Here is a 25,511-nt window from a genome sequence, read left to right as displayed (position 1 = left end):
CCTGCTATTCTCCAAATGATTTTCAATCTAGTTCATGAAACAGCGCATGCACTCGTAAATTTACGTGGATTACTGAACCACGGCCACTCTTGGTGCCGAGGAAGCTTTAAGGCTGGCATGACTTGTGTACGTTGGCGGAAGATGACACACTTTTCAAGACCGGCTTTATTATGGCACAGAATCAGAGGCCACCCACTCACAAGCTGGAGCTGGTGCCTCAGCAAACAACAACATATACACCACCCTATTACGCATGCATGCGTGATGCTAACTGGAAAGTCATACCAGCCTGATTCTAGCTCAGAGCAGTCCATTTTCTCTGCGTGTTTTTCTTCCTTCTTCCTCCTTCTCTCTCGTTCACACACCATTCAACTCTCGCATCCTTCGCTCTCACTTGCGTGCCACCCTCCTCCTTCCCAGGGTCTGTACTGTGACATCCGCCAGCTGGTGCAGTTCATCAAGGAGGCCCATGGAAATGTGTTCCGCAGGGTGGCACTGAGCGCGCTCCTGGACAGCGCCGAGAAGGTCACCGCCACCAAGAAACCTGAGGAGAAGGAAGAGCCCAAACAGCCCGGACCCAGGAGGTACTGGCCAATCAGGGGCCAGAAATGGTCTCAGTTACATCATGTCCAATCACAAACGAGTAAAGACGCTGCTGTAATTGCAGCAGTGCATTACTGTTGTTGTTGAGTGGGCCTTAAAACCCTTCCCCTATTCAGTAATAGCCAGATATTCCTCATCCAGTCACAGCGATTGGTTCTGTCAGGTCTTACATTTCTGACAAATCAGAGCTACGCTTCTCATCACTGCTGGCTGTTTTTTTTTTAGTTTTTTTTCTGTCCTGTCTGCATCTGTTTTTCTTGCTTGAGTGCCTGATTTGATGATGTGGTTGTAGCATACTGGACAGCCCTGCAAGGAGGCACCTCCACTCTCTTCGCCTCATCATGCGACGACTAAACTAGATAGTTCTTTTTTTAGGCTTTCAGTCAATGAGTTCACATGATTGCTGGCTCTGAAGTGGGGGTGGCTTGGTGGGGGTCGCTCCGTGTTCTGCGTCCAGGTCCTCTCGTCTTCCAGGCCCGCTAGCATTCAGTCATTTAAGTGGCAGTCGTAGTGAGTTAGAGCCAGTTGAGACACTGAAAGCAAACCTGCCTCGGGCTATCTTAAGCATAATGTAACAGTTCACCCAGTTCATATTTAAGAAGGCACCAGAATGATTGCAAGTGTTACCAAATCTGCAGTGGGCAGCTTGGTGGCCTTCATATTGAAGCCTCATGTATAACAACTTACATAATTTCTTAAGTCATAGGTCAGTATGGAACAAGCAATGGGTTCACATGAGTCCGCTTTACTGCATCCGCAGAGTTCAGTCAGTGTCTGAATCAGGTCGCCTGAGCGCTCTGTCTGTGTGTCGGGATGTGTGTGTGTGTGTGTGTGCGCACGCGTGCAGGTCAGAGGCAGGTGTGTCCGGGGAGAAGGGTCAGGTGTCCAGTGCTGCAGATGAGTGTCGCAGCTACATCTCCAGCAGACCCCCCCAGACACCCGAACAGTGAGTGTCCACCTCACAGCATCTCCATATTGCACCATCTATGTCGAGCCCAGCTGCCATTTCTCTGCTCAAAATAGGAAGACTTTAAAAACTCTTCCCGTTGCTCCCTCTGCCCCCTAAATGATGAACAAGTGTACATGTTTAATAATAATCCGATCTCCCCGCACTCCCTCTGTGCACCTCCAGTGACGAGCAGATCCCGGGTGCTCTGCTGGGCAGGAAGGATTTTTGGAGGAAGATGTTCAAGTCGCAGAGCGCCGCCAGTGACACCAGCAGCCAATCAGAGCAGGACACCTCAGAGTGCACCACTGCCCACTCCGGCACCACCACTGACCGGCGCTCCCGCTCCAGGTCCCGTCGCATTTCACTTCGCAAGAAGCTGAAGCTGCCGATAGGTGAGAGCAGTTGTGATGTAAAAGTCTTATCGCTGATCTGACCTTGACCATACCTCATTGCATTTGCTGTCCCAGCCTTGGAATTCACTCTAACATGATGTGTTTTGTATGTCTAACATTGGAACACACTTCACTGCCGCGACGCCAAGTCACTTCATCTCTTTGGTCTGTTTTGTGCTCCTTCCTGTGCCTCAGCATGCCGTGGGACTGTTCGCCTACCACTCACTCTCTCTGTCTTACGTATGTGGATGTGGAACCATCTTCATGCAGTATTTGCGTCATGTCTGCTTGTGTTGGTCATGTGCACGATGTTCCAGACCTGGGTCAAATTGTATTTGCAGAGGGTGCTGCAGTCGGCTCCAGACTTTCTCCCTGGCATGCACTGCCCTACTAAGCTGAAGCAAGAAGGCTAGTGTTGCATCAAATGAAAGCTGGTGTGGTAGCCGTAGCTTGATTTGGCTAAAGCTAAACATTTACTTGCTGTCAGTCATTGAAATGTATGTGTTAAACTGATTGGTAATTATTTCTTCTGGTAATTCCACACAGAAATTGAGCAAAATGGAGAAAAAATGACAAGATAAACTCCAGCTAAAGCTAATTGACATTATCTCAGTGTTAAATTTGCTAGATTAGCTGGCATAAATGACATCTAAGGTTTTGAATTCATTCACCCAGTGCAGTTTTTTCATTTAGCTCCTTTTGATTCCCATATTGTGTTATTTCATTGGTGTTTATGTAAAAATTGACAGATGCAGATAAAGATCAAACCAGGAAACACATGTAATCTCTAAAAACTCTTTTCACCTTGCACACGCTGCAGTATCTGTATTTTGTAGTTATTATGCAGGTTTTGCGGCAGCAATGTTTTTGGGTAAAACAATGACATAAATTAAAGGCATAACAACCTGAAATCAGCTTCACTGTTTCTGCTGTTGCTCCCTGCCTTCATAGGGGAGCGTAGTTTCCTCCATCCATCTGCTTCTCTGACAACATGCTATGAAAGCGTATTTGCAAATACCGCTCGACAAGGGTCTTTTGTTCAAGTCTTCTCAGCGTCAGGAGTTAGTTTTGTACCCTTTTATATCATTTTTTGAATGAACCTCAGTGTGTGAATCTTTGAGTTCAAGTACTCTGACCTGTATGTGACTGTACAGTAACAATGAGGGAATGCTTCCTCCAACCAGCCCTTGTGTGTGTGCATGTGTACTTGCCTTCATAACCCAGTGTGTGCACTACTTTCCTGGCTTCCTGTTTTGTAGCGTCGGTTGTTCATATACACTTTTTTTTTTTTTTTTTTTTAAATTTCCGTGTCTCCAGGCAACTGGCTGAAGCGTTCCTCTCTCTCTGGACTGACTGACGGTGTTGAAGACCTGCTGGATATCAGCTCAGTGGACCGACTCTCCTTCATACGTCAGAGTTCAAAGGTCAGGGTGGTGCAGCAACCATTAACACTGTACACTTGCTACCAATGTGTGTGTCTTCAGGCATTTGTAGGGGGGACTTTTATTTAGACTTTTATTTTGAAAGGTGTACTAACAGAAACAGTGAATTGAATACATCAAATATTCGATTTGTCTGAACATGGCTGTGTTTTGCGTGCGCGTTCATGTGTCTCAGGTGAAGTTCACCAGTGCGGTGAAGCTGTCAGAAGGGGGCGCTGTGGGGCCGGAGTACGCCAGGGACGAGGAGGAGAATTTCTTCAAGCGGCTCGGTAAATGGAGGTCTGGCAGGAGGAATCCATCCAAGCTTCACCACACAGAAGAGAAAGATGGTAGACCTCCCCCACCCCGGGGTGCCCCTTGCCCACCCACGCCCCATCGTCCTTTGTCTTATTTCTCTCTCCCTCTCTCTCTGCCCCTGCCTCTGTTTGTCCGTGTGGTGTCGTGTCTTGTCTCGTCTCGCCAGTCGTGGTCTGTCCTCTTCTGCCAGTTCTTCCGTCCGCCATTCTCCATGTCAGCTCCGCTGGATAGCCGCCTGCTGCACTATGTTAGCCTGAATGTATTATTTTCAACGCATCAGTGTCTAGCTTGTGAAAACACACTCTGGATGATTGGGATGATCTCTCTGCCACAAAGTAGCCTCAAAAAGTTCATGGAAAACAGTGCAGCGGTGGCACTTTAAAGCAAGAATATGGAACATTTAACAGAGTGTATTTAATCCAAAAGTGCCAGCGGTGCATTGTTTTTCATCGACTTGCTGCATTTTGTCGCTATTCAAGGAAGATCACGAGGCCAGACACTCAAATGAGTTGAAAATTCCACTTCTTCATTAGGAACAGACTCCGAGAGAGATTTTTTTTTTTTTTTTTATCCAAGTCCCTTTTAAAGAGCAGCAGATTTTGGAATCACAACAAAGAACCCCTCTTCTTCCTCTGCAGCTGTGTGTTGTTGTCACCCACTCTGCATCCCCCACTTTCCAACTCTGCACGTCCTGTCCTCTTCAACGACGAACCCTCTTCCTCTTTCTTCCACTTAACTGTGGAAAGGGAGGAAAGGAGGTGTGTGGGAATAACTCCTATCTATGAAACCATCTTTCTACTTTAGAGCTGTGCAATGTCTGGCATGACGCTGTCAGTGCTCTCTCCGTCTCTTCTGTGGTGATGTCTGGTGGTATTTTCCAATGCCTGAGTTTCAGCCATGTTATAAAACAGAACGGTCCACATACAGCTTTCTTCTGTACGGCTGCGGTTACACTTGTCCTTTCAATGCGATTTATTAGATCTAATTTTAAAGAATATATCAGACCTGATAATGGCCTGCATCTTAGTCTTTCCCCACGACTCTCTACGTAGTTTTTCTTTGTGTCTCTGAGATCACATAGTAAATTGAAAATGTAAGTGTAACCACTGCCACTGGCTGTGTGTCCATCTCTCACTCAGCTTCATTTGTTGGTGGCTCTTCAGTGCTTTTTGTGACATGTCCTGGATGGTGATGTTGCCACATGCAATGTCTACATGTGACCTTCAGTGCAGTCTCTACATTGCAAACGATTCCGCTCAAATATGTTCGTTCAAATCCCTTCACTCGTTCTGTTATGCTCTCTTCCTCTCTCGTTCTTTGCTCATACTTTCCTCCAGGCCCCCACGGGTTTCAGGAGCGCCTAGCAGCCAGCCAGGAGGCCATGAAGAACAAGAATGTGGTGAACCTGGGCGCCATTCGACAGGGCATGAAGCGCTTCCAGTTCCTCCTGAACTGCTGCGAGCCGGGGACCATACCTGACGCCTCCATCCTCGCCGCTGCTCTGGACCTGGTACGTTTTAGAATCCACTCACATCAGTGTAAACACGTCACTGACTTTCTTTTTTACATCATTGAACGCAACCAAGTCGTCACCTTCTTCCCGGTCCTTCCAGGAGGCTCCAGTCGTCGCCCGGGCCTCCCTCTTCCTCGAATGCGCCCGTTTTGTCCACCGCTGCAACCGCGGTAACTGGCCAGAGTGGATGAAGGGCCACCACGTAAATATCACCAAGAGAGGCCTGTCCAGGGGCCGGTCACCGATTGTGGGCAACAAAAGAAACCAGAAACTCCAGTGGAACGCCGCCAAGCATTTCTGCCAGTGGGGAGATGTGAGTTAAAGATTTCTGAAAATCGTCTGAGTAACGACGTATCGATTAATGCTGCGGCTTCATTAAGTGGAACAATGTGCTCCGTCCACTCAGGCAATCGGCACGAGGCTCAGTGAGCTCTGCCACTCTGACAGCGAGAGCCCTGCAAACATCCTGGGCTATATTTTTGATGAAGAGACCAAACGGAGAATGAGAAAAGAGGATGAGGAAGAGGACTATTTGGATGACAGTGAGTCAGAAGAGTGTTGTTTATGCTTTTTTTTTTTTTTACACAAAGCTATTTTCAATAGCTATTTTCATTTTTAGCTCAGTTGTCAAGTATGGCAAAACAAACCAAAAACATTTTGACATGTAAGCACTTTGTTTGCTTTTCTATCGATCCTGACCCCAAAGACACAGTCAATCCGACGAAATGTGGCTGCCCTTTTGCTCTAAAGATGGCCGCCTGCCAGCTGCTGTTGGAAATCACCACTTTCCTACGAGAGACGTTTCCCTGCTTACCGCGCCCGCGCACGGAGCCCCTCGTGGTCAGTGGTCAAATCAAAAAATATATCCATTCATTGTGTGCATTATCTCTTTTTACTGTCCAGCTATTGGTATTCATTAAAAAGCAAAACGGATTCATGTGTCGTGAAATGTAAAGGACGTGTAATATCTGCAGGATCTGGACAGCTGCCGCCTGCGCCTGGACCCGGAGCTCGGCCGCCACCGCTACGAGAGGAAGATCAGCTTCGCGGGCATCCTCGATGACGAGGATGGACACGATTCGCTCAACAGCAGCAGCCACACGCTGAAGTCGGACACCACCTGCGATGACAAGAAGACCCAGGAGGCTCAAGGTGAGATCTGGTGTTGCACAGACTCAGCCATTTGGTTTATCCCTTCCCCGTCTGCTTATTATTACTGTAAATAATGTAGATGATCTCCCCCCACTACCGTCTTCTCCAGCACCCATCCGTAAGATTCGTATCGGAGGCTCCCGGCTGCTTCAGATCAAAGGGGCTCGCAGTTTCCGCGTAAAGAAAGGGGGCTCCCTGTCCTCCATACGCAGGGCAGGGAGCCTCAAGAGCACCAAGCTGTCCCGGCAGGACTCCGAGTCAGAGAACGAAGAGGGACTGCTATCACAAACACACAGCAGGGACACGGTGACTGACATAGGTGAGACATTGTTCTTGAGTTTCATTAGCCATCGCCATCTGTAATGCATGAAATGCATGCAATGAGTTAATTCAATGAGGTTTTGCAGCATACACTTTAAATAGGAGCTTGCCTTTGATTCCACATATGAACATTTCCCCATTATAAAAGACAAAGTGGCATATTTTAAACTTTCTTTTCCTCTTGCAGGCAGTCCCTTTAGCACCAGTGAACCCAGCATAGAACCAGAGGGCCAGAGCTCAGGAGGAGCAGAGGACAACTACCACCGCAACATGTCCTGGCTACATGTACGGCCTTTAATATGTGTGGAAGTGTATGTGTGTGTGTACGGCGTTGGCGTCTTCCTTCCTATGCTCTGACTCCCCCCTCCTCCCTTCTCTCTCTTGGCTCAGATTATGATTCTGCTGTGCAACCAGCAGAGTTTCATCTGTACCCACATAGACTTCTGCCACCCACGCTGCTACCAGCACCACAGCCGCTCTTGTGCCCGTCTGGTCCGAGCTATCAAGCTCGTGTACGGCGAGACGGTGGACAGCCTGAGAGAGGACAGCGCCTCTTCTGGTAACATCGGAGCACGTGCCAAGAAGAGTAAAGAAGTGGGTTTCACCATTTATCAGCGCTGTTTTAAGCTTTTATATTTGCCGTTCTCGCGGTGGTTTATGAAAGTCTCTGTGCCTTCAGTGTTCAGACAAGTCTTGCCTGAGGACCCCGTCCATGAAGAGAAGACCCACTGACTCCAACACAGAAGGGAAGAAGGACACCGGCATGCTCAAATACATCCGCAACCAGGTGAAGTAGTTGTGTAGCGTGTGTGGTTACATTGCAATTTACCTTGTCTGCAAAATTAAAAAAAAATAATAAATTCACAATACGTACAATACAATATTTCTTTCAGGTGATGAGCCTGTCACCAGCTCCTCTCTCGCTGCTCATCAAGGCAGCTCCCATCCTGACCGACGACATGTACGGAGACGTCCAGCCGGCAGCCTGGGAACTCTTGCTCAGCGTGGATGAACACATGGCAGCTGCTGCCGGTGAGTCGGCCATCGGGCTGTGCATCAGTGGTCTGTGGCTGTCCTCTGCAGCTCGTTGTGCCCTTCAGAATGTAGAATCGGGCGTGATGTTGCATATCTGAAAGCATACGTGGTGTATTCTTATTCATAAGTTAGCTTTACTCTCTACCAGATATGAAAATATTTTATATTCTAACAGTTGTTTTCTTATATTTCTTTCTTTTTTATCTTCTATCATAATGCACCTCTTCATCTCCATCCATCCTATTCTTTCCTGACCTTTCTACCTCTTTCTCTTGCCCTCTTTACTCCCTTTTTCCATCTCTCTCTCTCTCTCCTCATCCCTCGCCCCTCCGCCCTCTCCAAATCCCCTCCAGCTGCCATGTTCCTCCTGTGCGCCGTAAAGGTCCCCGACGCAGTGACCGAAATGATGATGGCGGAGTTCCATCACCAAGAGGCCTGCCAGCGCATTAACTCCATCCTGAAGTTTTACACGCTGTGGCGTTTCCGCTACCAGGTGTGGCCTCGCATGGAGGAAGGAGCCCAGCAGATCTTTAAGGTGCAGAATCCAAAACAACCTCCCAAAGGTTGTTACGAGACTAAATATTTCATTATCTCGCAGAGATGGGCTACTTTGACCCATTTAGTTCTATATTTGTCTTCTCTTTCAGATTCCTCCACCCAGCATCAACTTCACTCTGCCGTCTCCCATACTGGGCATGCCCTGTGTCCCCATATTCGACCCTCCCTGGGTGCCTCAGAACACAGGCAGCGTCCAGGACCCAATCAATGAAGACCAGTCTGTAAGTCTGAGCCCGGGTTGCCTTATATGCATTTATGTACTGATGCACCTTTTTGTGACAAACACTTTCAAGAAGGGCTGTCAGATTTTAGCAGCAGCAGTGTGAAAACACATGAACATGCTTTTGAATCACTTTGGACTGTTAGTCAGGTTACTGTCGATTCAAACATTGTTCACCCAAAAAAAACAAAACAAAACATATTTTATCACTTACCATGGGCTCAGAAGTATCTAGCCATGCGGATTGCTTTTATTTAATTTGTCCAGGTTTTGAGATATCCAGAGTACAGAGGACACTGTTTCTGGAAAGGCACCATTATTTTCAGCCATGTCTGCATATCAGTCGTATTGACCAATCACGTTTGAGTGGGTATGCAGGTAAAACAGTCAGCCGTACTTTGCGCTTAGTGCTATTGTTGCATTTTGTTGACATGCTAGGCCATGATGGCAAACATGACCAACACCGCTTAAGCACCGCCGTGCTCAAGTCCAGCCTCACAGAGCCACTGGCACAGCCGTGGACGAATTAGATTCAGATCATCTCCGCCGGATATCTCAAAATGTGGTCAAACGAAATCTAAACTATCGCAATGGTTGGATATAACTACTTGTAAGTGAGCAAATATGTTTTTTTTTCCTTCCATAATTTAGGTGAACTGAGCCCTTAGATCCCATAACATGAAATGAACATGTCAGTTTTTAATAGCGGTTATCTTATTTTGAAGTTTTGGTTCTTTCTGAACACAACATGCCCAAAACAGACACAGTTCACTTTAGACTGCTTTAAAATACATTTGCTGTTGGTATCCAAATGTACTGTGGACAACCGCACCAAGAAATCTGGATACATCTAATAGATTTTTAAGGTTAGAATGGTCATTTGAAGTGGTAAAAACCGATTTCTTGGTGTTTCTTTTTGTTAAAAAAAAAAGCATGATTGTCAACATATGTTTAATAGATTTTGATGACGACCTGCTGCGAGCACCTGTTCTATAATTTATCTATCGACTGTCTTTGTTTTTAGTACTCCACATTAATTCAGTCAGTCCATACCATAGTAAGTTGGTATTTCTGTCCGGATGTTTGTGCTGATGCATCTTGTTACCTCAGATCATTAACGACAGGCGGGAAAATTGTCTTCATCCAGTGGTTTATTTATTTGATTTTGATTTTGTTGTTCAGCTCATTGGGAGCAGTAGGTTTTCATCACGGATCAGAAGCTGGGGCAGTCTCATGGGTCATTTCAGTTAGTTGCATCTTGATCAGCCATACACACCATACTCAGAAAGTGTTCTAGCACTACCTCTGATCGTAAGAACAAAAATAACAGCATGCATCGGACATTATGTGTTGTGCTGTTTATGCATGGTCATTGGATGAGAATGACTTTGCTGTGTATGTTTCTCATATCATGCGTTCAGCCTATTTTGATGTGTATATGTATGAGCACTCGTGCGAACGCTGTGAGGCATTTACTGTACACAAGATACAGTAAATTCTCCAAATTCCAGTCTGAATGCATCTATTTGTCATGATTGAAATCTTTCGGATTCAGCACTCCAACAGTGTTCTTCATGATGCTCGGGATAGCATTAGAGCATGAGATCAATGTGCTGGAGGAGAGTTACTGTATTAATGTGTTGTCCAGTCATTTTACATTACAAAATGCTCCTCAGATGTAAGCCTAGAATAGCTGTGCACACACATTCCTGAAAAATTCAAACTGTCAATTTGTATTAATTCGTGCATTCCCTCATTCTGAATCTCCGTATGTCTGCACCCGCCGTGCTTCCTCTGTGCCGTTTGATCCAACGCCACCCTCCATGCTCACCCTTCCCAGAAATCCTTCTCGGCGCGGGCGGTGTCGCGCTCCCACCAGCGGGCCGAGCACATCCTGAAGAACCTGCAGCAGGAGGAAGAGAAGCGGCGCCTGGGCCGCGAGGCCAGCATCATCTCGGCCATCCCCGTGGCTCAGGAGGCCTGCTACGAGCCCACCTGCAGCCCCCCGCCTGAGCAGGAGGAAGAAGGTGGGGCTGCCAGGCACACGTGCATATATTATAAAGCTTATAGTCACATATAAATACAGACGTTTGGTTGAATTAGCCAGCTCTGGGCCCTGATAGCTCTTTCTCCCGTATCTGTACTGGCCGTGTCGGACATTGATCCCGCCAGCAGAAGAAGTGGTGAACCTGGCATCGCGCCGTCTGTCTGTCAGCCCCTCCTGCGCCTCCAGTAACTCCCACAGGAACTACTCTTTTCGCCGGGGCTCGGTGTGGTCCGTCCGCTCGTTGGCCAGCGCTGAAGGTACGAACATAAAGAATCTGCGCTGAGTTGTTTTTGAAATACAACATGAGCTTCTCCTGCTTCACGACCACTGAGAAGTTTGATTTGTTCCATTTTTTTTTTTGCCAGATGAAGAGAACACAACAGAGCACACTCCTACTCACCACATGTTACAGCCGCCCCAAGCCGTCTTCCCAGCGTGCATCTGTGCTGCAGTCCTGCCGATAGTGCACCTCATGGAGGATGGGGAAGTTCGAGAGGATGGCGTGGCTGGTCGGTGTCTTCAGATTCAATGTTGAAAGAGATAAATATCACTCAGTTAAATATTTTATCAGCACAGTATCCAACCTTAAAAATAATATGCATGTTGATAGATTTTCCTACATGATTTGCTTTTTATGTTTGGGACTCCTCTCCACATATTTCCTCAATGTTTCTTCAGTGAGTGCTGTTGCCCAACAAATCCTCTGGAACTGCCTGATTGAAGATCCGGCCCTTGTTCTTCGCCACTTCCTGGAAAAACTAACCGTGAGCAACCGACAGGTGGGTGAACATGCGAACAAGCAAACACAGAGTGCAGAAGCTAAAGGCTGAAAGCTGAAATGCACAGTGTTACATGGCTTTTGGTTTCTGTTGTTATGGCAGGATGAGCTGATGTACATGCTGAGGAAGCTCCTGCTCAACATTGGAGATCTGCCGGCGCAGACCTCTCACATCCTCTTCAACTACCTGGTGAAGCAACAGACTTTCGTTTTCATGAATTGTTTCTCTCTGGTTCTCTTTAAACTAACCCAATCAAATCTCCCCGTCCTAGGTGGGACTGATCATGTATTTTGTGCGGACGCCATGTGAGTGGGGGATGGACGCCATCTCGGCCACATTGACCTTCCTGTGGGAGGTGGTCGGCTATGTGGAGGGGCTGTTCTTCAAGGACCTCAAGCAGACCATGAAGAAGGAGCAGTGTGAGGTCAAACTGCTGGTCACTGCATCTATGCCAGGTGAGCTTACCGAACCGCTTATCACCAGTTTTGACCTCAAGTCTTATTTACAATAGAGGCTTAGCTGAGAACGTTGACCCAAAAACGCTACTTTGATCAAGAGTCAAGTTGACGTCTTGTGCATTGCTGGTGCAGGAACCAAAACACTGGTGGTGCACGGGCAGAATGAATGTGACATCCCAACACAGCTTCCTGTCCATGAAGACACTCAGTTTGAAGCCCTGCTCAAGGTAAGCTACTCTGATCCTTTGTGTAACACCGTGATTCAAATTGAGAGGAGAAATGAGTTAATCAGTTAATAGACAGAGTTAAATATTCACAATATTTACAAGAGTGTAAATGTAACTCAAGTAAACTTATAGAAGATATTTGTGACTTTTTCTCTCCCCAAAACCAGGAGTGTCTCGAATTTTTCAACATTCCAGAAGCCAGATCGGCACACTACTTCCTCATGGACAAACGATGGAACCTCATCCATTATAGCAAGGTAAACACATGAGGTTTTATTTTGAGCCGCCAGTCAAGTAAAACCTTCAGAAAGTTTTCAAAGTTTTCAGATGCATGTCATGAAAAGTTGACAATATTCACCCTCCCTCCTCTGTTTCTTTCTGTTTCTTTCTCCCTCCTCCAGACGTACGTAAGAGACATCTACCCCTTCCGGAGATCCGTCTCTCCCCAGCTCAACCTGGTCCACATGCTGCCTGAGAAAGGACAGGAGCTAATCCAGAAACAGGTGGGGAAGATTTTAAATTTGACAATCAGGTAACATGGTGGGAATTCGTTTTCCTCATTCTGGTCTTCTTTTAGGTGTTCTCCCGTAAACTAGAGGAGGTTGGCCGGGTCCTCTTCCTCATCTCTCTCACTCAACACATGCCAGCTGTGCACAAGCAGTCCCACGTCTCCCTGCTGCAGGAAGACCTCCTCCGCTTGCCGTCTTTCCCGCGAACCGCCATCGACGCAGAGTTCTCGCTGTTCAGCGAGCAACAAGGTGAGACAGAGTCCAGCTGCATCATCAGATGCTTGATCAGATATCATTCTAGTTTCTATATTTTGTCACCATCTCCTCCTCTGCCCTCTCCAAGGTAAGGAGCTGTTTGGCCTGGACACCCTCCACAAGGTGCTGTGGATCAAGCTGCTGGAGGAAATGTTCCTGGGCATGCCCAGCGAGTACCCGTGGGGCGACGAGATGATGCTGTTCCTCAACGTCTTCAACGGGGCGCTGCTGCTGCACCCGGAGGACAGCTCGCTCCTCCGGCAGTACACAGCCACCGCCATCAACACCGCCGTTCACTTCAACCACCTCTTCTCCTTGAGCGGTTACCAGTGGATCCTGCCAACCATGCTGCAGGTTAGAAATGTGATGAAGTATTACTGGAGCTCAAGTATTCATGTAATCTTGTGCTCTTCTGCCTGCAAAACACCCATTAAACATTCGTTGCTACCCTTTGCTTCTGGGGAGCTGTGGCCTAAATATTTCTTAGCGTTGTAATGGAAACATGCAGTGATTTTTTTCAATGAACAGACGGTGATTTTTATATCCAACAATACAACAGTATTCAAGCATGAGCTCTTGTTTTTCCATGTGAGTGGAAATCAAGATATTTCTAGCTTTGTGTCCTGTTGCCTTCAAAGTGTGTCCGTAAACTAGACCACCCTCTCTGCATTGTTACATCAGGTCTATGCTGACTATGAGAGCGACCCTTTACTGAGGCAGGGCATCGAGTTCTGCTGCCGGCAGTTCTACATCCTCCACCGCAAACCCTTCATCCTGCAGCTGTTTGCCAGTGTGGCTCCGCTGCTGGAATTCACAGTAAGTTTTGCGTCTTTAATACACACATACCTTTTGTTTCTATATTCCTGGACGCCTGCAGCTTAAGTGAATTTCTCCTGTCTTCTTCTCCCAGACCAGCACCAGTACTGGTCTTTCTAAAGGAGTGTCAGCGCAGTGTCTGTTTGACCTGCTGGTCTCTCTGGAGGGTGAGACCCAGGACGCCCTGGATGCTCTGGAGCTGGTTAAGGCAGAGAAACCCCTCCGCTCTCTGGGTGAACTGTCACTTTCACACATACGTTGTGGTGTTTTAGCCCTGAAGCCTTCATCACTTTGTGCTCTCTGTATGCTTGAGTTGTGCTTTCTTTCCTCCTTCAGATTTTTGTTATGGTAATGAGGACTTGGCCTTTTCCATCAGCGAGGCCATCAAGCTGTGTGTCACCGTGGTCGCCTACGCGCCCGAATCCTTCAGGAGGTGCGCAAACATATCGAGGATCATCTGTTCCCTCTCCTTGCACCTTGAGCCTGTCCTCTAACATGCATCTCTCCAGTCTCCAGATGCTGATGGTGCTGGAGGCCTTGGTCCCCTGCCACCTCCAGAAGCTGAAGAGCAACACGGTTACAATGGAGTCAGCCTCGGCTGCCAGGGACGAGATCGCGGCCATCGCTGCTCTGGCCACGTCCCTGCAGGCCCTCCTCTACAGCTCAGAGGCCCTCACAAGGTCTGACTTGTGCAGCAAAGACGTATTTGTGCATAAGGGTGTGACTTCCGGTTAGATGCTTACAATCTTCATAATCTTATCCTCCACAGGCCCATGACAGCCCCCCAGATGTCCCGCTGTGATCAAGGCCATAAGGGAGGCACTGCAGCTAACCACGCAATGTCAGGAGGGGTCAACACCAGGTCAGGCCTGTGACATGATCAGTGCTAGGCTAGAGTGCAGGTCTGGACTCTGAAGCCTGTTTGTATGCTTGTGTCTGTGCACAGGGACAACCTCCACCTGCTGGAGGAGGGCCAAGGCATGCCGAGGGAGGAGATGGACGAGCGCATCGCCAGGGAGGAGTTCCGCCGGCCACGGGAGTCCCTGTTAAACATCTGCACCGAGTTTTACAAACACTGCGGACCGCGACTCAAAATCCTGCAGAACGTAGCCGGTGAGCCGCGGGTCACGGCCCTGGAGCTGCTGGACATCAAGTCCCACATGAGGTGATTTCAAAGCATCTGTTAAGTTTAAGTAAACCTTAAATAGCACGATTAAGTTGCGCTGAAGGTGTGTCTGTGTGTCCCAGGCTGGCGGAGATCGCCCACGCCCTGCTGAAGCTGGCGCCCTACGACACGCTGACCATGGAGAGCCGAGGGCTGCGGCGCTACATCATGGAGATGCTGCCCATCACCGACTGGTCGTCCGAGGCCGTCCGCCCCGCCCTCATCCTGATCCTCAAGAGGCTGGACCGCATGTTCAACAAGATCCACAAGATGCCTACGCTCAGGTGCGCTCGCCCACAGGCATTATGCACCAGGTCTGTTGAATACAATCACTTCTCTCTCTGTCTCCCTGTGACTGTATCGTGCTGTGCCGGTGCCGTGGTGTGTACAGTAGATAGACGGCTTTTCTTGGCACTGTCCTCTGTCACGCTGCCTTCGTGGGTGATGTACCAAAAGTGCTGCTGTGGCGTGTTTTTGTGAGTGAGAGGACATAAATGCCACGTGAGGATGTGTGTACTAACGGCGGACGGCGCCAGTGTTCACTCGACGCCGGCGTCCAGTCTTGTGACATGAAAGATGATGCAGATTTTCATTTCAGACAAACGCCACAGTCGCAGATTTGACAGGTGATGACATAAAGTTCAATGCAGTCTCATATGAAATCAGCAATAATAATAAAGGTAATAAACTTAATTGGTGTTGTGTAAAGACGAGCTTAAACAGCATTGCATAAAAACTATGAAGTTGAATTTAAACAAGCTAAACACAAAATGAAGACATGCAAACAGAAAGGTGTGTTTTAAGACAGGCTGACGTCACTGTCGATATATTTAATGCTATATTAATTGATAGAATATAGAATCAGCTACATATAGCAGCATTAAAATGTTCAAATATATAAAAATCGCAGCCTCGGTGCAGCAGGAAGTGCAAACCTGTGTCCTCTTGCATGCCATGTGACTGCCTGGCTCAGATGGAACTCTGGCCACAGGTGTGTGTTTCACACCACGGTCTGTTGCTGCGGTGTTTAGCTGGCTATGTCTGTGAGCTTTGCTGTTGACTGTGTTTGCTGTCAGTATGGCCTTTGTTGCAGTCATAAAGGTGATGATTGTGTGCCGGGGCATATTAATACTGTAGAGTGGTAAGTGTTTCACTCTCAGTATATGACGGTTTCTTCGCCACATTCAGGTCATTCGAAAAGACCCCGATGAGACAAAAATAAGATGAATGGCCTCTCGCGGTCAGCATCTCGAATTTCCTTTTCATCCCACATGGCACGAATGAGGCATTTCCGGCTCAGCCTTTTTTTAAATTCATGACAGTGCGCTTTTATGTGGGTGCGGGGGTGGTGTCGTTGTGGGTGTGCGTTCTCCAGGAGACAGGTGGAGTGGGAGGCAGCCAGCAGCCTGATCGAGGGGATCTGCCTCACCCTGCAGCGACAGCCAATCATCTCTTTCCTGCCACACCTTCGCTCGCTGATCAACGTCTGTGTCAACCTGGTATGGAAAGACACACACACACACACACACACGAGGCGGCACAGACCCTCCTGATTAATTGCTGTTCTTTGAGTGTTTGTGCGTGTGTTTTGTCAGGTGATGGGTGTGGTCGGTCCCTCCAGCGTGGCAGATGGGCTTCCTCTTCTCCACCTCAGCCCCTACCTGTCCCCTCCGCTGCCCTTCAGCACAGCAGTGGTCCGACTGGTCGCCCTGCAGATCCAGGTAGGCCTCTCCATTAACTCGTCCTTATCATCCGTATGTGCATCGTCTATTTTTTATTTCCTCCATTTTTTGTTTTTTTTTTTTGTCATCCCAGGCCCTGAAGGAGGACTTTCCTCTCAGCCACGTGATCTCACCGTTCACCAATCAGGAGAGGCGAGAGGGGATGCTGCTCAACCTGCTCATTCCCTTCGTGCTCACTGTGGGCTCTGGAAGCAAAGGTAAAAGCCACCACATTTCTGACTGCTTGGTTAACAATCAAAGCTGCAGCAGGTCTTTTCTAGATGCAATAAAATGACACCTAACATAATTTGGCGTGCTACCTGGTTTGTATTTTAATGTCCCTTTGCAGACAGCCCCCACCTGGAGCAGCCTGAGATCTTCCTCCTCCTCCAGACGGTCATCAACATCCTCCTGCCTCCCCGGATCATCTCCACCTCCCGCACCAAGAACTTCATGCTGGACGCTTCCCCGGCTCACTGCTCCACCCCGGGCGACACGGGGAAGGATCTGCGCAGAGAGGGGCTAGCCGAGTCCACCAGCCAGGCGGCGTATCTGGGTACGAATATGAAGTGACGCCATTTTATGTTCTTTCTAGTTCACGCCGCTTCTCATCTTCTTCCCTCGCTGCGTCCCCCCCTGCAGCTCTGAAGGTGGTGCTGGTTTGCTTTGAGCGCTCGTTGGGGAACCAGTGGTACCGGCTAAGCCTGCAGGTGAAAGAGATGGCTCTCAGAAAGGTGGGCGGCTTGGCCTTCTGGGACTTCATCGACTTCATCGTCAGAACCAGAATCCCCATCTTTGTGCTGCTGAGACCGTTCATACAGTGCAAGGTAAGCAGCCAGTGAGTCTCTTGATTGTGCATGCACTTGTGGGCTATTTGCGTCTTTGTCTTCCTTACTGGTCCATGTATGTTTATGTCTTGTAGTTGTTGACCCAGCCCGCTGACTCCCAGGAGGAGATCACAGCCCGTCACCACATCGCCGACCAGCTGGAGCGCCGCTTCATCCCGCGACCGCTCTGCAAGAGCTCCCTGTTTGCAGAGTTCAACAATGAACTGAAGATCCTGAAGGAGGCCGTGCACAGCGGCTCCGGTCAGACACTTACACCTGAACAAAAACCGCCAGTTTTTAATGTTGAAATCTGTGTTTTTCAGGTCCCGAATGTTAACTTGACCGTTTTTAAGCCTGTGTGTTTCTGTGTGACCCGCCCGAACCCAACAGCTTACCAGGGCAAGACGTCCATCAGCACGGTGGGCACCTCCACATCAGCCTATCGCCTCAGTTTGGCCACAATGTCGCGCTCCAACACGGGCACCGGCACAGTTTGGGAACAGGACAGCCAACCGTCACGCCAGCCCTCCCAAGACACGCTCAGCCGCACCGATGAGGATGATGAAGAGAGTCAGAAACATTCCTGTTTTGCTTGCCATTTTCTTTCACGTTGGAGAGTAGAGCTTCAAGCTGAACTCCATTTCTTCTCCCCTCAGTTGACTCCATGAGCATCCCCAGCGTGGTGAGCGAGCACGAGGCCTTCCTGCCCAGGGTGATAACACAGCGCCGCTTCTCCAGCCACGCCACCGGCTCAGCGGCCTCGCAGCCCGAGGCCCCCCGCACCACCATGCTGCCAAGCCACAGGTGACATTCCCAACACACACTCATGCATGCATAATGAAACAGTGAAAAGGAGCATGAGGTTTTTTTTCAAACCTAGTTTCAGTCGGGTGATGGCAGAAACGTGTCCACCGGTAGATGTTAGCCAATGCGATTCTGCTGCTTCCTACTCTTGTGTGCTTACCTGTATATTTCTTTCTACTCTTTTGTTGCGGATACGTCCAAATACATGAAGTATTGGCCTCAATGCAAAAACAGAAATTATTACATATAAGTCCTCCTCCTCCTCCTCCTGCACACTCCAGACGCCGCCCCTCGTCTAAATACATTCAGGGCAGCCTGGCACAGTCCTGTGATTTGGGCATCTGCTGATCATGTTCTCATATGACCTGAGAGTGACAGCTGGTGGTGATCACGCACCTCCGTTGCATCTCTGTTGGTCTTAAAGCTTCCGTGTTAAAAGAAAGTTAGCTTCACGGTTTTGAGTCATGTGTTTTTAAAAGTGTTGTCTCTTGTGAGGAAGTTGTTTTTGTAATAATAATGATAGGAGAAAGTAATCAAATTAAATAAAATATAGTCACTTAAACCATTTCTAATTTGAGTTTGCATTACAATTACTGCACTGATACACCGTGATATAAAATTACCTACATCGTGACAAAGAGTTTTGGCCATATTGCCCCCCCAACAGACAGGAAGTGTTTTGGGTATGTACACCACTGAAGTCGAACTCAACCAATGACACTGTTTCTGTTTCCAGAGCTGCGATGCCCTCAAGAAATGTTCATGTATGATTCTTGCTTGTTCATGCAATATGTAGAGTGAATACTTTGAAAAGGCTCAACCAGTCAGTCATATCCCACAACCACAGTCATATTTTTCTGTATATCTCTGTTAATGTTTTTTTATTCAACAGTCTCAGAGCAGCATTGTGAAGTAAATAAGACTCTGTATCTTGGTAAGGATGAAGTTGGGGGTCGGAGCCCTGGCTTCCCACCCCGCTCTCAGGGCTCAGGGACTTGATGGGTCTCGATTACACTCCCTAAACTCCCATTCTCCCCCTTCGCCCCACTTTTTACCTTTTACAGTGAACCCAATGTGCTAGATGAGTCCCAGGGCCTTCTGCAGGAGGGTAACCTCTCTAGGTACAGTGGCCCTCTCTCTGTGTGTGTCCCATTGGTGCGTTCTTGCATCTGTCCGCCAGTGGGAGGGGCATCGCCTCGGGACGGCCTCCTCTATTGGCCGCCTCGCCGTTGATCACTCATCCACATCCAATCAAATCGCCTTGGCCAGCCACACCTTCCCCTCACCCTCCCCACTTACCTGTCTCTATCTCTTTCTGTGTGGGTCCAGTGTGCCTTGTCTCTGTCCCCTACCCCCCACTTCCTTTTGAGCTCCACACTGACCCTCATCTTCTCAGCTCATCTGCTGTGCTATCCTAACCGGGCCCTCCACCCCCTTTAAAAAAAAAAAAAAAAGAGGGCCCCCTCAGCCCCGGGGGCCAGGGAGCTCTGCCTCTGTTTCTCCTCTGTTAGCTGTGGGTTTTTACAGTTGATGTGCCATCAACAAAGTCAGCCTCTCTTCCATTGGTGCCATGGTGTTTCATACTGTTTACGTGTCTCAGGCTTCTCACTGATCAAATTGGGCGTCCTACTCTGGATACCAATCTGTAGGGGCAAGGGGGAACTGGGGTGGCAACCATAATAATTTAAGGAGACCTTTTCTTCTTGTCCTTGTTCAGTTATGCTTGTGCGGGCTTCTAATCTGATCGTCCCTGTTTCACGGTTGGGCGACAAAATAATTTGACGGCGTCACACTTGAAAAAGGGCAAATTTTAAAATGGATGATGTGTAAAAAGTTTCTTTTGTGAGTGTTGCTACTCCAGCCCCTACTGCCCCCTGTTGTGTTCTCAGTGTACGAATCATAGCAGCACTGTGTTTGGGTGTCGTGTAACAAACTGTGTGTGTCGTGTAGTGAGTGAGTGGGTAGAATAGCAGCGACATCTTATTGTGGTCAAAGATGTGGTCAGTGAGCGAGCACAGCTGGGGATGCGGTGTCCTTTTGCTCGCGTCATGGTGATGTATTTCTGTGTGTGCGTGTGTGTGTTCGTGTGTGTTCATCTGATTGGTTGAACCAGGGTTGCCAGTGTGCAGAGTGAACCGGGCCAGCAGAACCTTCTGATCCAGCCTCCGTTGGGGAGAAAGCGAGGCCTCAGACAGGTGTGGACATCAAACTTATGTTTTTTATTTAACACACACACGACAGATAATATGCATAAATATGTCAGATTTCATGATAATGAATATGAACCATTTAAATATGAACAAAAGCTACGCAACATTTCGACAATTATGCTGATTTTGACACTCTGTGACTCTGAACTGTGACTTTCCTGCAGCTGCGACGCCCCCTGCTGTCCATCCCAAAGAATGAACCACGTGGGCGATCTGGAGCGCGGCTCTCCACAACCCGCAGGAGCATCCAGCCCAAGAACAAACCACTGGGTAACAGCACAAGCGTGTGTGTGTGTGTGTGTGTGTGTGTGCGCGTGCTTGTAGGACAGTGACGATGAAAGCACGATTGTTTTTGTCTGTCTTAAAATGGAAAAAAAAGGTGATTTCACTGAAAAACGGCCAGACCCCGCACTTCAAATCAAGCACACAGAATAATGTCGACAGTCCGGTCAAATATAATTTTCCAATGAGAATATTATATTTCCTGTCTGTGTGCTGACTTGAACTGACCCTCCTTTCCCATTCACAACCTCTGTCTTTGTTCCAATGCTGTTTGTTGTACCACCTTTCACCAAACTGACTCTTCTCACTCTGTTCTGTCTCATGCCTTTTGTTTCAAAATAAAGAAACTTTATTGGACTGTGAAGGTGAGACACAACCCTTAACACTTCCTCTCCACCCTGCAACGGCCCGCCCCTTTTATCTGCAACCTCACCCAATAGGGCGCTCTGCATGTCTGTCTTGCACCCCCCCCCCCCTCCCCAGTTCCTGCCTACCCCCTCCTGTCCTGTCCCTGCCTCCACTCTCTTTGGTGGTGCTGATGTGTTAGCGAGTCGCTAGCTGGTGCTGTCGTCTCTGTTTTGACCATGCGTGCATGCATGTGTGCCCACAGCGCATGGAGACCAGAAGAGGTCGGTCACTTTCACAGAGAATCAAAGCCAGCAGCCGTCCACTCCCGGCGCTGTGGAGCCTCCAGCGGAGGCCAGGAAGGCCAGTCCTGCGCTTTCAAAGTCCCCAACACTGGAGGTGCCCTCCGCCTCGTCGGCCACGGTCACCGCCGACCTGCACGGTCCTGCAAACACACAGGTAGGAGCAACAGCAGCATTAACATGAAAGCAAGACTTTTTCTAAGTTGCATGTCAGATTTATATGGAGACACTGTGGTCACTGTTAAAAAGAATAGAATTAACTGGTCCTTTAAGTGTGGGGGCCGTGCCTCCTTTTAGAAGCTGAAGTGTTTTCTGCTCCAGGTCCCTCCAGCCATAAGCAGCAAGGAGAAGAGAGAGCAGTGGGGTCTCCGCAGCAGCCTCTCCCCTCCCCCCTCTATCTCCCGCCCCTCCACCCCAACACCCCCATCAAGAACCTGCTCCCCGCTGCCCCTCTCCCGGACCTGCTCCCCTCTCCCCTTGTCCCGCACCTCCTCTCCTCTCCCGCCACCGCTCCCAGTGCTGGGCACAGCGCCGGCCCCGGGCCCCCCGCCGCCGCCACCGCTGCCTCCGGCCCCTCTCCTGCCTCCACCGCCCCCGGGGCCGCCCCGGATCAGAGAGAGCCCCGGTGATGAGGACACGACGGCGCTCTTGCCGCGCAGCGACACCCTGCTGCAGCTCAGCGAGGACGACGGCACAGAGAACCCCCTCCTCACCCCTCTGCTGTCCCCTCCCTCACCCCGCCGGTCGCCCCGCAGGTCTCCCCTGCCCCTCTCCCCCGTAGACCTGGACCTGGATGAGTCCCACGTGTGATGGTATTTTTCTATCTGTAGCCAAATGCCAAACCGATACCTGCAGGGTACAGATAGCAGGGAGGCTGTGCTGCACACATTTCTACACATTTGAGAGCAAAAGCAGGAAAACGTTAAGTGTACATTGAGATTTGATTGGTTGACATCATTTGAAAGGATGGGAATGTACAGACGGGACAAGTGTTGGTTTTTCTGTTTTACACACTAACTTCATTTCCGTGTCCCCCTCAGCTTCGCCCTAACACCAAACTGCTCTCTCCTCATGGGAGTTTTGACGTAAACAATCTGTTTCTCTGTCGGTCTCTTATCGTATCTTTTTAGTGTTAAATATCTAAAAACCCTTCTGGCTTCATACGCTCAGGGTTGAATGTATATTTTAGCAGCAATCTACCTTATTGCTTCTCTCCTTCATCACAGAAACATGAAGTCACGTTGGTCTATTGTACCCCAGGATCAGAGATTTATTTCTAAATTATATTTTAAGTTATAAAAAGTAAGTTAAAGCTCAGAAATTGTTAATGGATTAATATTTAACTACTTAATGGCAGGTTTAAATGTAAAAGATGTCTATATCGCAGAGGTCTATATAAAGCAGGGGGGTGCAGAGCTTGTATAAACAGTATATTAAGAACCATTCTGACGTTATGATTGAAATGAGCGCCTTTGTATGAAATGAAGCAGATGATATACAGTAAATATACAACGCCAATTGTACATATATGAAATACTTTATGTGATCATGTGGAACAGGAGAAAGAAATGAGATTTTTATACTTGAGAAGATTATTATGAGTGTTTTCAGTATGTCCGGACCTGTTTTGAAAGGGCATTCCACCAGAAGCCAGAAACTGTAACTGTAACCTGCACTAAGGTTAGCCAGCTAGCTGCGACTTAGCTGCTACGACCCTGATCTGGTGCTGGTTGCTTAGTGACATTGAGCATTGTGCAAGCTTGGTAGTATCTGAATAAACAGACAGTGATGTTATTCTAAATATGGTTGTAAGTGACTTTCCAGCAGTGAGCATTCATTTCAGCTTTCCGCCTCATGTCACATCACTGTTCTGGCAGATGCTAATGGAGCGTGAGTCAGCAGTTCACGTAATGACAAAGTTTTTCTCAAAGTCACACATCGTACCTTTAAAGCTAAAGCTAAGCTCCAATTTCTATATAGAAAGACTGATCTCAATATGACTATGAACCTTGCAAAAATACAGATTCATTTCACCTTGAAATAGACTAATTGCTGGAGTACCCCTTTAAATTGAGTGGCATTATCTTTGAATGTTTTTGCCTGTTTTTTCTTTTCTTTAAATTCATGTTGTTCAGTGAAACTGCACTGGAAATTGACTCGTCCAGTCCTGCAGACACAATGTCAAACATGCACCATTACCTGTCCAGCGTGTGTCGTGTCTTCGCACAATATTCTGTCTGTGACCAAAGACTGTTACTTGTGTTTCTGTGGTCAAAACTAGCGCGTGTGGAATAACATTGACTCGGCCACTCGTCCTGACGCTGCCGTGCTGCTCGTGTTCTGTTTTCGTGTCTGTGATGCTGTCTTATACTCACAGGCTCCTTTTATTGCGACTGTGACGAAGCGATGCAGTAGATGGCCGTTACCTCGTTGCTCATTCCATGCCTTAAACAGAGAAATGGTGACATATTAACGTCTGTCAGTATCTACAAGTCGATTTATATATGTTGAAAACCTCATACCTCCAAAATGCCCACTTTTATGGAGATTATACAACCGTGGGCACATTGTGTCAAAACATCTGGATATCCAATAATCTCAAGCATCACTTTTAAGATTAAAACAACATATTTTTTTGTATGTAAACTTGCTATTTTACCCTGCTTTCATGCAAAAGTCTTATAGTCCTGCTAATCTTACCGATGATGTTAGATCACATAATACAGGATGTGCCATAATCCACACCAACGCACTGTGAGTGTTCTGTTATCGGCTGCTTCTCTCCACTGTCTGTCAGTGCTGTATTTAACATTCTTCTGACTATCTTTGTCTCAGTTTGTGAAAATATAAATCATTTGGGGGGGGGGGGGGGGGGGGTAGACATTGTGTACTGTTAACTCGTGCATAGGGAATAGAGAGGAAATAATATCTCAACTGCATAGTTAATAAAAACACACATTAATCCTGTTTTCTATAATTTAACATCCCACATGTTTGACATGACGACAGAGATCAACTCAATGGATGTTTGGTTGAATTTTGAACCTTTTAAAACATATCTCTATCAAATCTGCAAAACACGCTATACTTGTACATCATAGTGAAGAAGTATGAAGACGTTTTTAGCCAGAGGCCCATTGTACTGTTGTAATCTAAGTTCCCTTTAAATGTAATGTCTGTGTCAAATTATGTCTTCTTTGTGCAAAGTTGGAATGATCTACAGTATATCAGAATATTTCTGGAATATCTAAATAAATGGATATTGTTTACAATGTTATTTAACCGTCTGTCCATTTCTAACAGCAGCGATGTTCATGTTGAAGCTCATCCTGAGCTCATCAGGATAAGCGGCTGGAGAGGTTGATTTAGCTGGTTTGTGAGGTTGAAGGATCAAATCCTATTCTAAGACCTTCAGTTTTCTCCTCAGTCATGTCAATGATAAATAAAGCAACAAATCTTTTGGTATCTGAGGAGAAAACTTTGAAAAATCTCAGCTTGAGCTTCATCTCACTGAGCTATTCCTGCTCTTGGTCTCAGGCTTGCTGTAGTCTTTCTTGTATTTCACTTCACTGAGGAGCCTGAGCTGCTCCCGAAGCTTTTAAAGTAAAGGTTTCCTGAAGGACAAGTGTTCTCCTCAACCATTAGAAGGATAATTACAACCTCCAACCAACACAAACCAAGTTCAGGTGTAGAGACATGTTGCTGCTTTGCTGCTGCAGTTTTGTCCTCAATCAGTAGAAAAACAAGTATAACTTCTAAGCAGCAGTGTTTCAGCCTCACCTGTAGCTCAGTGAGATAAGGAGATGGGACCTTGATGCTGAGAGGTTGCTGGATCATATTCAACCTATCCAAAAGTTTTCATTTTTGATTCTCAGTGATTAAGAGGACAAATATAAGATCCAAAAACACTATTTCAAGCTTAGGAGTAGCTCAGTGCAGTAAGTCACTGATGTGGTTGTTGCTGCTGTCTGAGGTTGAGGGATTGAGTCCCATCTTTGCCTGTGTCAGTTTCCAGCTTTTATATAAAGTAATGAAGAGGAGCTCTGCACTACACACATGGGTTAGCCAACAGTCCTCCCCTCTCCAATGGACACAAACTTTATTATAAGGTTGACTTCTCCCTAATGTTCTTGCATGGGTTTATGCACTCTTACCTTGACGGATGCCTGTTTCACGATCAGTGTGGAAAAACCTACATGGATTAACCTTCTTTGAAACTAATGAGCACTTGGATGCCCAGCTGGGGAATGGACCAGAATTAGTATTTGTCATCTCTTTGGGC

At 47.7% G+C, this 25,511-nt stretch overlaps 1 protein-coding gene across 14 annotated transcripts in view; it reads left to right on the top strand.

Moving 5' to 3' along the window:
• Nucleotides 1-24,511, top strand: part of unc80 (unc-80 homolog (C. elegans)) — a 38,418-nt gene extending 13,907 nt beyond the window's left edge. For 2 of the 14 annotated variants that reach the window (XM_076724009.1, XM_076724002.1), the window contains 49 exons: nt 421-584; nt 1,451-1,549; nt 1,736-1,944; nt 3,262-3,368; nt 3,562-3,715; nt 5,021-5,193; nt 5,297-5,509; nt 5,603-5,738; nt 5,903-6,036; nt 6,171-6,348; nt 6,428-6,667; nt 6,857-6,954; nt 7,060-7,263; nt 7,349-7,456; nt 7,563-7,701; nt 8,058-8,239; nt 8,352-8,483; nt 10,323-10,509; nt 10,655-10,786; nt 10,895-11,038; nt 11,208-11,308; nt 11,411-11,497; nt 11,580-11,763; nt 11,899-11,993; nt 12,161-12,250; nt 12,395-12,496; nt 12,571-12,751; nt 12,846-13,111; nt 13,439-13,573; nt 13,668-13,806; nt 13,910-14,006; nt 14,083-14,253; nt 14,343-14,435; nt 14,520-14,738; nt 14,822-15,052; nt 16,114-16,237; nt 16,334-16,459; nt 16,554-16,677; nt 16,809-17,015; nt 17,102-17,286; nt 17,382-17,547; nt 17,677-17,856; nt 17,943-18,090; nt 19,155-19,211; nt 20,204-20,285; nt 20,465-20,570; nt 20,927-20,947; nt 21,193-21,386; nt 21,551-24,511. In XM_076724009.1, the coding sequence (XP_076580124.1) occupies nt 421-584; nt 1,451-1,549; nt 1,736-1,944; nt 3,262-3,368; nt 3,562-3,715; nt 5,021-5,193; nt 5,297-5,509; nt 5,603-5,738; nt 5,903-6,036; nt 6,171-6,348; nt 6,428-6,667; nt 6,857-6,954; nt 7,060-7,263; nt 7,349-7,456; nt 7,563-7,701; nt 8,058-8,239; nt 8,352-8,483; nt 10,323-10,509; nt 10,655-10,786; nt 10,895-11,038; nt 11,208-11,308; nt 11,411-11,497; nt 11,580-11,763; nt 11,899-11,993; nt 12,161-12,250; nt 12,395-12,496; nt 12,571-12,751; nt 12,846-13,111; nt 13,439-13,573; nt 13,668-13,806; nt 13,910-14,006; nt 14,083-14,253; nt 14,343-14,435; nt 14,520-14,738; nt 14,822-15,052; nt 16,114-16,237; nt 16,334-16,459; nt 16,554-16,677; nt 16,809-17,015; nt 17,102-17,286; nt 17,382-17,547; nt 17,677-17,856; nt 17,943-18,090; nt 19,155-19,211; nt 20,204-20,285; nt 20,465-20,570; nt 20,927-20,947; nt 21,193-21,386; nt 21,551-22,039 (7,533 nt within the window). In that variant the 3' untranslated portion in view covers nt 22,040-24,511. The remainder of the gene's footprint in view (nt 1-420; nt 585-1,450; nt 1,550-1,735; nt 1,945-3,261; nt 3,369-3,561; nt 3,716-5,020; nt 5,194-5,296; nt 5,510-5,602; nt 5,739-5,902; nt 6,037-6,170; nt 6,349-6,427; nt 6,668-6,856; nt 6,955-7,059; nt 7,264-7,348; nt 7,457-7,562; nt 7,702-8,057; nt 8,240-8,351; nt 8,484-10,322; nt 10,510-10,654; nt 10,787-10,894; nt 11,039-11,207; nt 11,309-11,410; nt 11,498-11,579; nt 11,764-11,898; nt 11,994-12,160; nt 12,251-12,394; nt 12,497-12,570; nt 12,752-12,845; nt 13,112-13,438; nt 13,574-13,667; nt 13,807-13,909; nt 14,007-14,082; nt 14,254-14,342; nt 14,436-14,519; nt 14,739-14,821; nt 15,053-16,113; nt 16,238-16,333; nt 16,460-16,553; nt 16,678-16,808; nt 17,016-17,101; nt 17,287-17,381; nt 17,548-17,676; nt 17,857-17,942; nt 18,091-19,154; nt 19,212-20,203; nt 20,286-20,464; nt 20,571-20,926; nt 20,948-21,192; nt 21,387-21,550) is intronic. The other 12 variants (XM_076724014.1, XM_076724011.1, XM_076724005.1 and 9 more) reach the window with 12 other exon arrangements.
• Nucleotides 24,512-25,511: the final 1,000 nt, after the last annotated feature.

The sequence above is a fragment of the Chaetodon auriga genome, chromosome 23 (assembly GCF_051107435.1).
Source record: "Chaetodon auriga isolate fChaAug3 chromosome 23, fChaAug3.hap1, whole genome shotgun sequence".
In the NCBI taxonomy this organism is placed as follows: Eukaryota; Metazoa; Chordata; class Actinopteri; order Chaetodontiformes; family Chaetodontidae; genus Chaetodon; species Chaetodon auriga.
This window is presented reverse-complemented; position numbering and strand designations above follow the sequence as displayed.